Genomic DNA, 13,705 nt, shown 5'->3' on the forward strand with positions numbered 1-13,705 from the left:
AGATTATTAACTTCTCTCGTTAACGTGAAAGTTGCTTCGTCTGTAAAAACAATTTGATAAGGGAAGATGGGCCGGACATCTATTAGTGCCATCATTCTTTCACAAAAACCTATACGACGCTCCAGATCTCCGTCTTGCAATTCTTGAACATATTGTAATTTGTATGGATAGAACTTGTTTTTCTTTAAAATTCTCCAAACGGACTTGGGAGCAATATCGTGAATTTGAGCGGCTCTGTTAATAGTAGAATTGGGATCTTCAATAAATGTCTGCATAACATCAAGTTGTTTTTCTTCGTTAGTGGCAGACGATGGTCTCCCTGATTTAGGGCGATTTTTTACGCTACTAGTTTCTCTAAAACGTTCTATTGTTTTTAAGACAGTGGACTTATTAATTCGACGATTCGGATACGTCTCATTAAATAATCGAGCGACAGCAGCGTACGATCGCTCGTTGTCACCCCATCCACGCATCATGAGGATAGTGATTCTTTCACGTTCCGACAATTCGCCAGCCATTTTTAAAACGTTTAATTTTTAATCTGCCTAAAATCTGTGAAAACAACTGATTTTGAGTAGCCGTGAGAACAACTGATTTTGAGTAGCCGTGAGAACAACTGATTTTATGTAGCCGTGAGAACAATGTAAAAAACTTACCTCTATCTTGCCTTACATGGTAGGATCCTCCTCATTTATTTAAAATCAGTTGTTCTCACGGCTACTCAAAATCAGTTGTTCTCACGGCTACTCAAAATCAGTTGTTCCCACGGCTACTCAAAATCAGTTGTTTTCACAGATTTTAGGCAGATTAAAAATTAAACGTTTTAAAAATGGCTGGCGAATTGTCGGAACGTGAAAGAATCACTATCCTCATGATGCGTGGATGGGGTGACAACGAGCGATCGTACGCTGCTGTCGCTCGATTATTTAATGAGACGTATCCGAATCGTCGAATTAATAAGTCCACTGTCTTAAAAACAATAGAACGTTTTAGAGAAACTGGTAGCGTAAAAAATCGCCCTAAATTAGGGAGACCATCGTCTGCCATTAACGAAGAAAAACAACTTGATGTTATGCAAACATTTATTGAAGATCCCAATTCTACTATTAACAGAGCCGCTCAAATTCACGATATTGCTCCCAAGTCCGTTTGGAGAATTTTAAAGAAAAACAAGTTCTATCCATACAAATTACAATATGTTCAAGAATTGCAAGACGGAGATCTGGAGCGTCGTATAGGTTTTTGTGAAAGAATGATGGCACTAATAGATGTCCGGCCCATCTTCCCTTATCAAATTGTTTTTACAGACGAGGCAACTTTCACGTTAACGGGAGAAGTTAACAATCAAAATTTTCGTTTCTGGTCAGATGAGAATCCGAATTGGGTGCGGGAAACTCACACACAATATTCACAAAAAATTAATGTATGGTGTGGAATAATAGATGGTTACTTAATAGGGCTGTTTTTTTTTTAAGAAAATCTGAACGCTCAAAGATATGAGAGATTACTTGTAGATCAAATAATTCCAGCCATACGAAATATTTTTCCAAATAATTTCGAAGAAATATGGTTTCAGCATGATGGAGCTCCTGCTCATTTTGGTTTACGGCCACGTCAAATTTTAAATGAGACTTTTCCATTACGATGGATAGGAAGAAGGAACAGAAATGAGGGAGGAGAGGATTGGCTACCTCGGTCACCAGATCTAACTCCTCTTGATTATTATCTATGGGGATACCTGAAGAGTAAGGTTGACAAAACAAAACCTGAAAGCATCCAAGAATTGATACAGCGAATAAGGGATGAAATAGATTTGATACCTTTTGAGACGAATCGTAGAGCCATTTTTGCATTCTATCAAAGATTGGCATATTGTCAGGAAGTAAATGGCAGCCACTTTCAGCATTTACTTTAATACACTGAGTAAAATTTATTTTAAAACACGGAGTAAAAGGTTTTGAATCATTAAAGAGAGATAACAGTTTTCAATCGTCTGTTCTGCAACCTATCACCACTATGTACACATTCACACTTGTTTAGCCACACGCGCGCGCGCACACACACACACACACACACAAGGGATCAAATTCATGCCACTTCCACGCAGTTGATCCTGGATAACACTAAGTGCATGAAATTTCGAAATTTGAACGGCCGCCATTTTGAATGAGGGGGTCGTAGCGACTTAAAATTTTAAGGGTGTCTTTGTTATGAAAAGACCTTTCAAACGAGCCCCCACTCGACCCTTAATCCAATTTAAAATTTTCAACCCCCCTCTTACCCCCGTGTACCAGTGGGCGGGGGATGATCGGTATCCATGTCATAGGGTAGCTTTTTTGATAAATCAAAATACGTGTTTTACCGTTTTTTGATATTTTCATTTTTACAAAAATTATTTAGGGGTTTCCACACTTTTGACAAACCCTGTATAATTTTATATACAGGGTGTCCCATTTTAATCTCCCCAGGCAAACATCTCGAAAAATATGAAAGATACGGAAAAATGTTTCAGACAAAAGTTGTAGGACTTGAAGGGGGACAGATGATGAAAATATGGACTTGACCTTGAGTGACCTATTGAAGATCAGGTCAAGGTCATCGATGTTTTCTTAAATGGAACTCCCTATTTTTTATTGCATATTCTTGTAGCCCTTGTCGAGACGTTTTCAAAACACTACCTATTGATGTCTCTTACGCCGTTCCCAAGATATGAAGCTTTAAAATTGACATATCATCGGCATTCGCATTATCCAATGTACACCGCGGGGAGGTTGTTCAGTCAAATTTGTACATCAAGTGGCCCTAAAAAGGGCAGACTTTGTGTGTGTGTGTGTGTGTGTGTGTGTGTGTGTGTGTGTGTGTGTGTGTGTGTGTGTGTGTGTGTGTGTGTGTGTGTGTGTGCTTCTTTAGTAAAACTTTTCTCTAATTATTTTTCTTCTGGTTATTGTAATGTAAGGGAAAGGATAAGAAAATAGTAGAGAAAGAGAGATAAAAGTTTTACTAAAGAAGCACACACACACACACAAAGTCTGCCCTTTTTAGAGCTTAAACAACTTTTGTCTGAAACATTTTTCCGTATCTTTCATATTTTTCGAGATGTTTGCCTGGGGAGATTAAAATGGGACACCCTGTATATTTCGATTATTTGCACATTATACTTTACCTTTCTTGTAATCGGTGTTATGTTCTGCAATTTGTTGAGCAATTCTGAATCAGTCACTTCAATAGCTTCTTTCATGCAATCATCCGTCAAAGAAGTACTCGCACCTTTACGAAGAGATTTTCTACGTTCTAGAAGTTTTTCATCGGCCTTGTCATTTTTCTTTTCCTCTGGTTTATTCATGATCAGCTGATTATGATAAATAAGCGCGTTGCCAGCCAGCACATTCTTCAATTCAATAATCTTTTTGTTAATATTGGAGATAAGTTTATCACGAGCATAGTTGGCTGCAAACTGATAAAAATAACAAAAATTAAATTGTGCTCTCTTAAAATATTTTGGCTTAGAAGAGTGATTTTTACCATTCTTATTCTTTTTATTAGATGCTGACAAAAAACTATATTTTTAATATAAAATTTTTATATATAAAATTTATTCCTAAGAATTAAAACCCTTGCACAATGCCAGGCAATAAGCAATAGAAACAGGGAATATAAAATATCCATTAATAAGAAAAGGGAATAAATGTTATATCCTGCTCCTACTGGTGGATATTTTCTATTCCCTGTTCCTGTTGCCTGGCATTGTGCAAAGGCCTTTACTATTTAGAGAATTAATATTTCGAAAAAATCAATAAAAGTCGCTTATAAGAAAGAATATTCTCCTTCAATAAGTATCGCTTATCCTCCTAGCACTCAAACGAGCATCGGAAGCTTTCGAGAAATTTAAAAGAATACAGCTCAGTAAAATTACTGATTATAAGTCCAGCGAGACTTCATAAATAACTTATTGTATCTCCGATCTGATCTCTTATAAACGATGGAGCTTTACTGCAATTAATTATTAATAATTAATAATCAATATTGTTATATCGTGTAATTTTTCTATTGTATAAATAAGAATGTTAAATAAATAAGATGCATATAAGATATATGTATAAATATACATATACACTCGTCAACAAAATTAACGCTATGTATTTTAAGTTAAAATTTCGCATAATTTCAAATAAGCATAACTCCGCTAAAAATTATCATATTTGAAAAATATTTTTTTCACTGTCAAGCTTGAAGTCTCTACTTTAAAAACCATTCGTCAGATTAATTTATCCTCCCCCCCCCGTACGCCACTGCTTCAAAAGTAAGGACGTGTTTTGTCTCTAAAAAATTGCGTACTTTGACGCACTCCACGGAGTGGAGTACATTTTTTTCGCAAATCTTATAACTATCATAAAATGTGGACTTTTTACTACAAATTTTAAAAAAAAGCAAAGTTCGTACGGTTTTTTTTCGCGGAGTTATTACATATGAAAGTTACCCATACATTTTTTCCATTTAATGACTCCAAACCCTCTCTGCTGTGTGTGTGTGTGTGTGTGTGTGTGTGTGTGTGTGTGTGCGCGCGCGTGCGTGCGTATGCGTGCGTGCGTATAGTTAGGAGAGGGAAATGTAGGAATGTTCTCATTCAAAATTGTGTGTTCCCGCCTCGTCTTCAGATTACTTCTTCTATACGCATATTAATGCATGCTTTAATTGTTGTTTAAGGAATTTGAGCCCAAATTTACACGCTAGCACGCACGCGTGGGCGCATACACACACACACATACACACACACATACACACACTATGCGCCAAATCCAACCAGTAACCTCGTGGTGCGTGTCGGGTAATACTAATGCTGGATGCTGGCGGTAAATGGAAGAAATGTATGGGTAACTTTCATATGTAATAACTCCGCGAAAAAAAATCGTACGAACTTTGCTTTTTTTTTAAATTTGTAGTAAAAAGTCCACATTTTACGATAGTTATGATTTGCGAAAAAAATTTATTCCATCCCGTGGAGTGCGTCAAAGTACGCAATTTTTTAGAGACAAAACACATCCTTACTTTTGAAGCAGTGGCGTACGGGGGAGGAGGATAAATTAAAAATCTGACAAATGGTTTTTAAAGTAGACTTCAAGCTTGACAGTAAAAAAAAATTTTTTTAATCCGATTATTTTTAGCGGAGTTATGCTTATTTGAAATTATGCGAAATTTTGACTTAAAATACATATGCGTTAATTTTGTTGACGAGTGTATAATAAGATTCTAAAAATATTCAATATAATTGTATATTATCTAATATAAATGTAATAATAAATAAATATCAATATGTTGAATTGTTCAGAAAAAACAACTATCATAGCAATGGTAGCCAAAACATTAAAAAATTATTAAAAGCATGTACATATACAGGGAATCCGATAATAATCACCGGACTTCTCGTGTATAGATAAAATGGATTAAATCGAGTAGAAAACCTATTTACTGTTTTGCGATCTTTGCAATAAAATTAATGAAAAATTAATTGAAAAAGATCGGCCAATCCGCGTGAGTATAAGCGCAGCAAAAAGAGGTAGCCCAATAGTAGAGCGCTCCTCCCACTTCTCCTCTCATTGCTCCTCCCATCAGCGCATTGCCAGAAAAGACAGCTCATTGTAGTTTCACACGGTTGCTACGTGCAGTTGCTAGGTGCACGACGAGATCCCCCCGGGAAGGGACGCGGCAGTGGCGGACCTCTCACCGGTGCCCTAGAGCGCCGGTGGGAGGGCAACACTGCCTGCGGCGAGGGTTCCCCCCCTTCTGGGGGGAACTCCCGGGTGAAGAGCTCCCGGAGCGTCGGCCGAATCTCTCGTTCCTCTAGGGAGGGAGAGGGAGCCCCGCTCTGGGAGCGGGGGGTGGCGGCTCGAGCGGGAATACTCGAGCTGTGACCCCGCCCCCAAAACTTTTTGGGAGGGCGCGACGTGGGGGCGGTGTCCCCCTGCGCCACAATCGGGATGGACCGCACGATGGTTTCGCGGGGGAGAGTATCTTCCTTTCGGGGAAGATGCTCTCCTGAGAAGGCTAGGCCTGGGGATGGCAAGAAGTAATGTTTCGGCAGTTCCTTGCCACCCCCGTAAGCGCCAGCGAAGGCATCCGCTGTGGTTTTAGTGAGGTAGGTCTTGGACCCCACCGCCGATCCACACGTGGATCGGTGATGGGGGACAAGGAGTCCCACATAACCCTCATCCCTTACCCGGGGGGTGAGTGGTACCATGAGGTTTCCACAGCGCAAAAAAAAAAAAAAAAAAAAAAAAGGTGCGCGACGAGATGGGAGGAGCAGTGGGAGGAGCGGTGGGAGGCTCTCTACTATTGGGCTGTTTCTTCTTGCTGCGCTTATACTCGCGCGGATTAGCCAATCTTTTTTAATTAATTTCTCATTAATTATTACAAAAATTGCAAAACGGTAGAGGATTTTCCTATTCGATTTAATCCGTTCTATTGCGAAACTTTCGGTATTTAAGGCTAGCTATGTATAATTTCTAGACACTGTTGCTCTTGATCCAATATCGTCTAAAGTTAGTACAACGCGGTACAACGCTTAGACTATTCGAATCCTGAACAGTCTTAACGAGAAAGAAAAACAAGATAGAGCATACTCTGTCTCCGCCGAGCGTTCTCGGCATCTCGTAAAGCTTCTCAAATTTCGAAAGTGAGAATCCTTCTACACTTTCTTTTGCACTTCATTCAGATAAAAATGTCAAGGATAAAGTGCAAAAAAAACTTCGTAAGCAAGATTCCACTTTCTTTCCACCGACAGGATTTTGATTCACAAATCTTTCGCATAGACAAGTGCCTCAATAAAAAAGAGGATTATGTTGAAAAATAGTGTAATTTTCATTGTAATTAACGCATTACTATCCGCGCATGACTCTTTTAGCCTATTTAACTCAAATTTATATTGAATACATATATAGAGCCTACGAATTCTTCATGGGGATTATTAATATTATATTCTTATTTGTATTTTCTTATTTATGCAAATATCTTATACTATTTCAAAAAATGCAATATTAAAATTAAAAATAATATAAATTATCAGTTTGTGTGTTAAATTAATACCTCTCCACCATGGCCATCAAACACTGCAAACAAAGAAACCCCAGTATTATTCATGTCTTCATTCACCACAAAGCGATCTTCCATCCGAGCTCTGTGCCCTTGCACAGCATATACTGCAATGTGATCTTGTTTTAATTCCCAACTAAGTTTTACTGCATTATCCACTGAATCATTAACTAAGAATTGCAGTTTAGACACCTGCATAAAGAGATGAGCAATACAGAAACAGAAGAGAAAATATACATATACGTGTGTGTGTGTGTGTATGTGTATGTTATATAATAGAGTCTATGTATACTCCGTTCAAGAGAATATGCATCGGTTTGCGCATAGACGGGCAAAACAGGGAGATACCAGCGGTCCAATACTTGGGGAGACCTAATGGTGCCATTCATTGCAGGACAAATTAAATAAGCAGTGAAGGGGGAGGCCATGGTCGATAATCTATTCGAAAGGAGTATACAAGTGATTTCAGACATCTTGTCATATTTTAATTGCACACTATACGAATATCTTAGAAAGATATTGTCGGAAAAAAATGTGTCAAATAAAAGTTTGAGAATTCGGAAGGGGATAATAATTGAATACGTTGAATCTTTTAAGTGGATTTTTTTTTCAAGGTCATTCAATATTACTTTTTTTATAGGAATTGGTAATTTAAAGAAACAAAATTGATCTTGAAATGACCTTAGTTCGAACTTCTCAACTTTTTTCGCTCTTAGCCCTTATAACTATATATAAAATTCGTTTGACATATCTATATTTATTATGAACAGAGATATTACGCCGCAAAATTCAAATGTAGAAATTTTCTTGTATAAAATGATACACAAAAATTCTAATACTTTTAATTAAAGAATATTGTAATTAATATATTAAAAAAGACTTAATTCTCTTCAAATATTTGTTTATAACTTTTATTAAAATGTTTAATGTATTTTTGAAAAGTAATATATATATGTGTATATGTATACATATATCTGTGTATGTTGTGTATGTGTAAATAATATATTTTTATAATGCATTACCTTGGTAGTGGTACGTCCCAGAGTGTATTGAATTTTTCCTAAAAGTGCTTTAGTCCAGATATCCAAAGCTTGTATATAAAACAAAATTATTGCCAGAATTATACCACAAACAAGCACTTCTGGTTTCAAATAAATTCGCATAATTCTATAGAGGTAACTTAATGGATTGCTAATCCCAGCATTTAACCCAGCAGGAATGCTCACGGCAAACTTGGACACAAGCTTCATGTGTGATATATAAGTCTGTGTGAATTATAAACAATTTAGATTTTTTAGTAGCATAAATAAATAATTTAATATTGAAAAGGCACACTTTTTCTTTTATAGAATGGATCTAAAAATTGATAATATAGATATATGTATTTTTTATATAAATAAAATATATAAAATTAAGGTGATCCTAAAGCCGTCCTATTTTACCAACAAAGCAATCATTTTTGTGCACGCTTTTCTTTTTATTGGTTGAATAGAATAATAAATTATTTTCCACGATTAAAGTAGTACATAGAGAAACAAACCTACCAATTTTATGTTAAAAACAAAAAACAATTTTTTTTTTGTCGTGGAAAAGCATTTATTATTCTCTTCAACCAATAAAAAAGTGTGTGCAAAAATGATCGTTTTGTCGGTAAAACAAGACGGCTTTACGATTTCCTTAAATTATAAATATAAAAGACACACACACTTTCTCTCTCTCCCTCCTCTCCTAGCTTCTTCCCCTTCCCCACCACGCACACGCACATATTACGGCTGCTTTCGCGACAAAATCAAAATAATCCAGACTAAAATGATCCTGCACTGTGATTGGTCAAATCTGAAATTTCATTGGATTTCATTGAAATTTTATTCAATGAAATTTCAGATTTGACCAATCACAGCGCAGAATCATTTTAATCTAGATCATTTTGATTCTGTCACGAAAGTAGCCCATGTACAATATTACTTACAAAAATTAAGGGAATACTTAATTTTCTTAAAAAATAGGCAAAAGGCAACTGTAACTTCGTTAAAAATGAACGAAATTTAAATTCAAAAAAGGCTTTCAGAGCTTATTTTTACTTTTTAAAGGTCACTATGTTTTTTGAATTTCTGACTTCGATCATTTTTACATATAAAAAACCACGAGCTGGACAAAATGAAAAATTTTCATCTTATTTTGTGGGCCTGTCACTTTCCAAAAAAAAAACTGACAATTTTTGGCTTTCCAATGTAAAAGCTTTAAAGTTTTTCCTACAAAACCTTTTTAAATGTTTCTAAAATTTTTTATTACTAAATTATCGCGAATTAAATAAAAAATTAACATTTTAATTGCTCCGTTATAAATCATCGTACCGTAATTCAAACAACAGATTTTTAAAACTGAAATTTTGCTCTATTGAATCATATAATTATCATTTTTTTTAAACATGTAGACATAATGCAAATGAATGAATATAACATAAAAATTAGCGATTTTTCTATTTTTTATTTTAACACAGGAAATTATGAATAAATTATGAATTATAAATAACAATAAAATTTATTCTTCACGTTGTGTTGTACTTTTAAGTACCTTAAGTTACTTAAGTTAAGTACCTTTTTTAAAAAAAAATTTTACTGAATAATTATGAAATTTGTTCACGGTGGACACTGTTTTTTTTTTTTTTTGGAGCAAAACGTACAAAAATTGTGAAATCGCTTAATTTCAGTGGAAAATAAAGTTTAATTAACATTTAAAAAATTGATTTTCAATGCACTGACACTTAAATTGATACTTGTAATTTGCAATTAGCAGCTACATACTTAAAGTTTGATTCACACTATTGTCACGCCGGTGCCGATACGTGCCGTTGCCGGAACGTGACGATCCGTACCGTATAGTGTGAATCAACCTTTATTCTTAAAAACAACTATGTATTTTCTTTATACCAATCGATTCTTCACATTATTTTGTGCATAAAAATATTAAGGTTTATCGGAAAATAAATATTTTACGAAATATTTTATAATTTATGTAAGACTAGCTAGCGTTTGTTCCTCGCGCACTCAGTATGTGGTTGCAATATATTTCTTACAGTTACGCCAAGATTTTTGAAAAATCACGCTGCCGTACTAATTTTTCTTACACTTACTCCACTTTTTGATCTATTGCTTAGCTCCCTAGAGTTGTAACGTAACGTAATAATTCATAACAACTCCTGAGATGTCTACAAATATACTGGTGAAGGTTTCAGCAAAATCGGTCGTGTAGTTTTTACGTTAAATTAGAATATAAAGCGTAAAGGACGTATTTTTTTACGACGCGCACGTTCTTTTTTATTGGTTGGTTTGTAGACGTTGCAGCATGATGACACATAGCCTATGTTACTCAGGAAGATCTAAGCTACTATGACAGATTTTTTAAAATCAATTCAGTAGTTTCTGAGATTACCCCGAACAATGAGCTATGTGAACCTAGCACCCGACTTTTTAAAAATTAATTTTTTAAAACGGAAAATGATAGCATTTCGTTTGTAGTTGTTTGTAGTAACAATAATTTCGTTTGTAGTTTTATCAATTAATAAATTTAAAAAATGTTTTAAATGACTCGCACCCGACATTGAGATATCGCAAATCCGCTTGCGCAGTCTTCTTTAGAATCGTAGAATTTGTAGTTGTTTGTGGTGATTTTCCTTTCGTTTGTAGCTGAGCGGTTCAAAAGTTATAAACAATTGTTTATACGTCCAAGAGCTAACTTTGTCAATTTTTAAGATTTTTCAAATCCGCTTGCACAGTCTTCTTTAGAATCGTTTGTATAGTTGTTTGTAGTGATTTTCCTTTCGTTTATAGTTGAGCGGTTCAAAAGTTATAAACAATTGTTTATTCGTCCAAGAGCTAACTTTGTCAATTTTTAAGATTTTTTAAAATCCGCTTGCGCAGTCTTCTTTAGAATCGTTTGTAGTTGTTTGTAGTGATTTTCCTTTCGTTTGTAGTTGAGTGGAAGACTGCGCAAACGGATTTGAAAAATCTTAAAAATTGACAAAGTTAGCTCTTGGACCAGGGGAGTGAAACTACAAAGCTTCGCTTGGTCCCCTTAGTGACCCCGGCGCTGGAAGTAATGTGCTTGCCCACGTGATCAAAACTAACCTACTTTATTTATTTTTTATTAATATAATTATATATGTATTGAAATATATATTAATTGAAAGCACAACTTGATAAAATTGTATAAATATATTTTAACATATCATATATTTTATACATGTAATGCATAAACAAATAAATATCATATGTTTTATACATATACAAGTAACAGAATATAAATATTTCTTTCAGTTTACATAATGTTTAGCAGACTTTTTCTTTTCTGCACTAATTTTCTTCGGAATTTCATTGATTCTCTTATAATTTTACATCATGCGTGTTTGAATGTAATTTTGAATAATTAAAGGAATCACAACGTCTTTGTGAAGAGTACAAGGGAAAGAAAATAAACTTAAATGTCTTATATACTTCCAAAAAATCTCTTAAAAAAGAATTTTTTGAAAAAAGAACTTTTTCCAGAGTTGCTAAGCTAAATTTACCCTGGCGTGCACCCGTCTGAAGTTGGCCCCCCAATATTTAAAAATCTAAAATTTTTTTGCAAACGTTTGCCCATTGTTTGCCCACGAAAGCCCCGTTGGAATTTTTGTTTGCCCCTTTTTAATTCAAAAGTTATAAGCAAATCAATTTTGGGGGGGGCCAACTTCGCGTTGGCCCCCCAATATTGGAAAATTCAAAATTTTCTTTTTGCAAACGTTTGCCCATCGTTTCCCCACGAATGCCCCGTTGAAATTTTTGTTTGCCCCCCTTTAATATAAAAGTTATGGCCAAATCAATTTTGGAGAGGCGGCCCCTTAATATTGGAAAATTCAAAATTTTCTTTTTGCAAACGTTTGCCCATCGTTTACCCACGAATGCCCCGTTGGAATTTCTGTTTGCCCCCAACCATAACTTTTAAATTAAAGGGGGGCAAACAAAAATTTCAACGGGGCATTCGTGGGTAAACGATGAGCAAATGTTTGCAAAAAAAATTTTAAATTTTCCAATATTGGGGGGCCAACGTGAAGTGGGCCCCTTCAAAATTGATTTGCTTATAACTTTTGAATTAAAAGGGGGCAAACAAAAATTTCAACGGAACATTCATGGGCGAACGATGGGCAAACGTTTGCAAAAAAAAATTTTAATTTTTAAATATTGGGGGCCAACTTCACACGAGTCTGACGTGCAACCTAACACACTGCACACGTTGGCATCGTTTTATAAATAAAATATTAATATTATTTTATTCTCAAAAACGCGAACAAAAAAAATACTAAAAAATACTGAAAAATACTCAACAATGAAAATAAAAGTTATATATATTGTGATCACGTGGGCAAGCACGTAACATCCTGCGCCACCTGGTGTCTGGAGTCATTAAGGATACCAAGTATTCTGAGGAAAACAATGAGAGTGTCACTCCCCTGTCTTGGACGTATAAACAATTGTTTATAACTTTTGAACCGCTCAACTACAAACAAAAGGAAAATCACTACAAACAACTACAAATTATTCTAAAGAAGACTGCGCAAGCGAATTTGCGATATCTTAATGGCGGGTGCGAGTCATTTAAAAATTTTTTTTTATTTATTAATTAATAAAACTACAAACAAAATTATTGTTACTACAAACAACTACAAACGAAATGCTATCATTTTCCGTTTTAAAAAATTAATTTTTAAAAGTCGGGTGCTAGATTCACATAGCTCGAACAATGAAACAAACTTTACCTCTTTATATATTAGTATAAATATAGATATAAATTGTCAAATTAAAAAATATAAAATATCGTAAATTATTAACTTTTTGACTATCCTACCCTTTAAAAACTTTTTATACAAAATATTGCGAAGAATCGATTAATGTAAAAAAATATACCGGGTGTTTAAAATAAAACGTTACAAATTTTTATCTCCAAAAATATTGTTTCTAGAAAAAAATATTTCAAATAAAAGTTGCAGTATTTCAAGGGGGAAATAAGTTAATGTTATAGAAATGTTTGTAGGAGACGGTTTTCAAGGTCATTTTAAAGTCAACTTGATTTTTTTTTAATGGAATTACCCTAAATATTTTATGTAAATACACTCAGCCAAAAAAACGGTACACTTGAAAAGTAGTAAAAAATTGTCAAGGTTCAAGAATTTATAACTCAGCTAATAATTATGATATCGAGGTGTTTAAAAAATGAAAACGAAGCTTGAAGATTGTAGTTTGAGAAAATTTTAGTGCCGATTACGTGGAATGATCAGTTTTGCAATGACAAATGATAGAATGTGACCTGCAAAACTGTTGAATAGAAGGTCCACTTTCCTGAATTGCACGGCGTGAATCAGTTGACGTAGCTCAATGGAATAAAAAGCACATGAAAATTTGGGCTTTTCTTTTTAAAATGCGCTTTGGCGGAACTCGATACGATACTTTTTCGCTAAGCTATCGCAATTTGAAAAAAGTCGGTTTTTTAAGAACAAATTGTGATTTAAAATGTGTATCTGCTATCTTTATCAATTCGAATCGTTGCAATTCTATTCAAGAATGTTGCATTGAATGTGGAGGTGTCC

At 34.7% G+C, this 13,705-nt stretch overlaps 1 protein-coding gene across 2 annotated transcripts in view; it reads right to left on the minus strand.

Annotated features, from left to right (window-relative positions):
* The window catches only part of LOC145934409 (protein phosphatase 1L), a 67,944-nt gene that overhangs the window by 34,349 nt on the left and 19,890 nt on the right, over nucleotides 1-13,705 (minus strand). For both annotated transcript variants that reach the window (XM_083034790.1, XM_083034792.1), the window contains exons 2-4: nucleotides 8,109-8,351; nucleotides 7,081-7,278; nucleotides 3,164-3,454 (exon numbers count right to left, since the gene is read on the minus strand). In XM_083034790.1, the coding sequence (XP_082890916.1) occupies nucleotides 3,164-3,454; nucleotides 7,081-7,278; nucleotides 8,109-8,351 (732 nt within the window). The remainder of the gene's footprint in view (nucleotides 1-3,163; nucleotides 3,455-7,080; nucleotides 7,279-8,108; nucleotides 8,352-13,705) is intronic.

The sequence above is a fragment of the Prenolepis imparis genome, unplaced genomic scaffold (genome assembly GCF_030444845.1).
Source record: "Prenolepis imparis isolate NDT839.2.m4 unplaced genomic scaffold, iyPreImpa1.0 SCAF_3, whole genome shotgun sequence".
Lineage (NCBI taxonomy): Eukaryota > Metazoa > Arthropoda > Insecta > Hymenoptera > Formicidae > Prenolepis > Prenolepis imparis.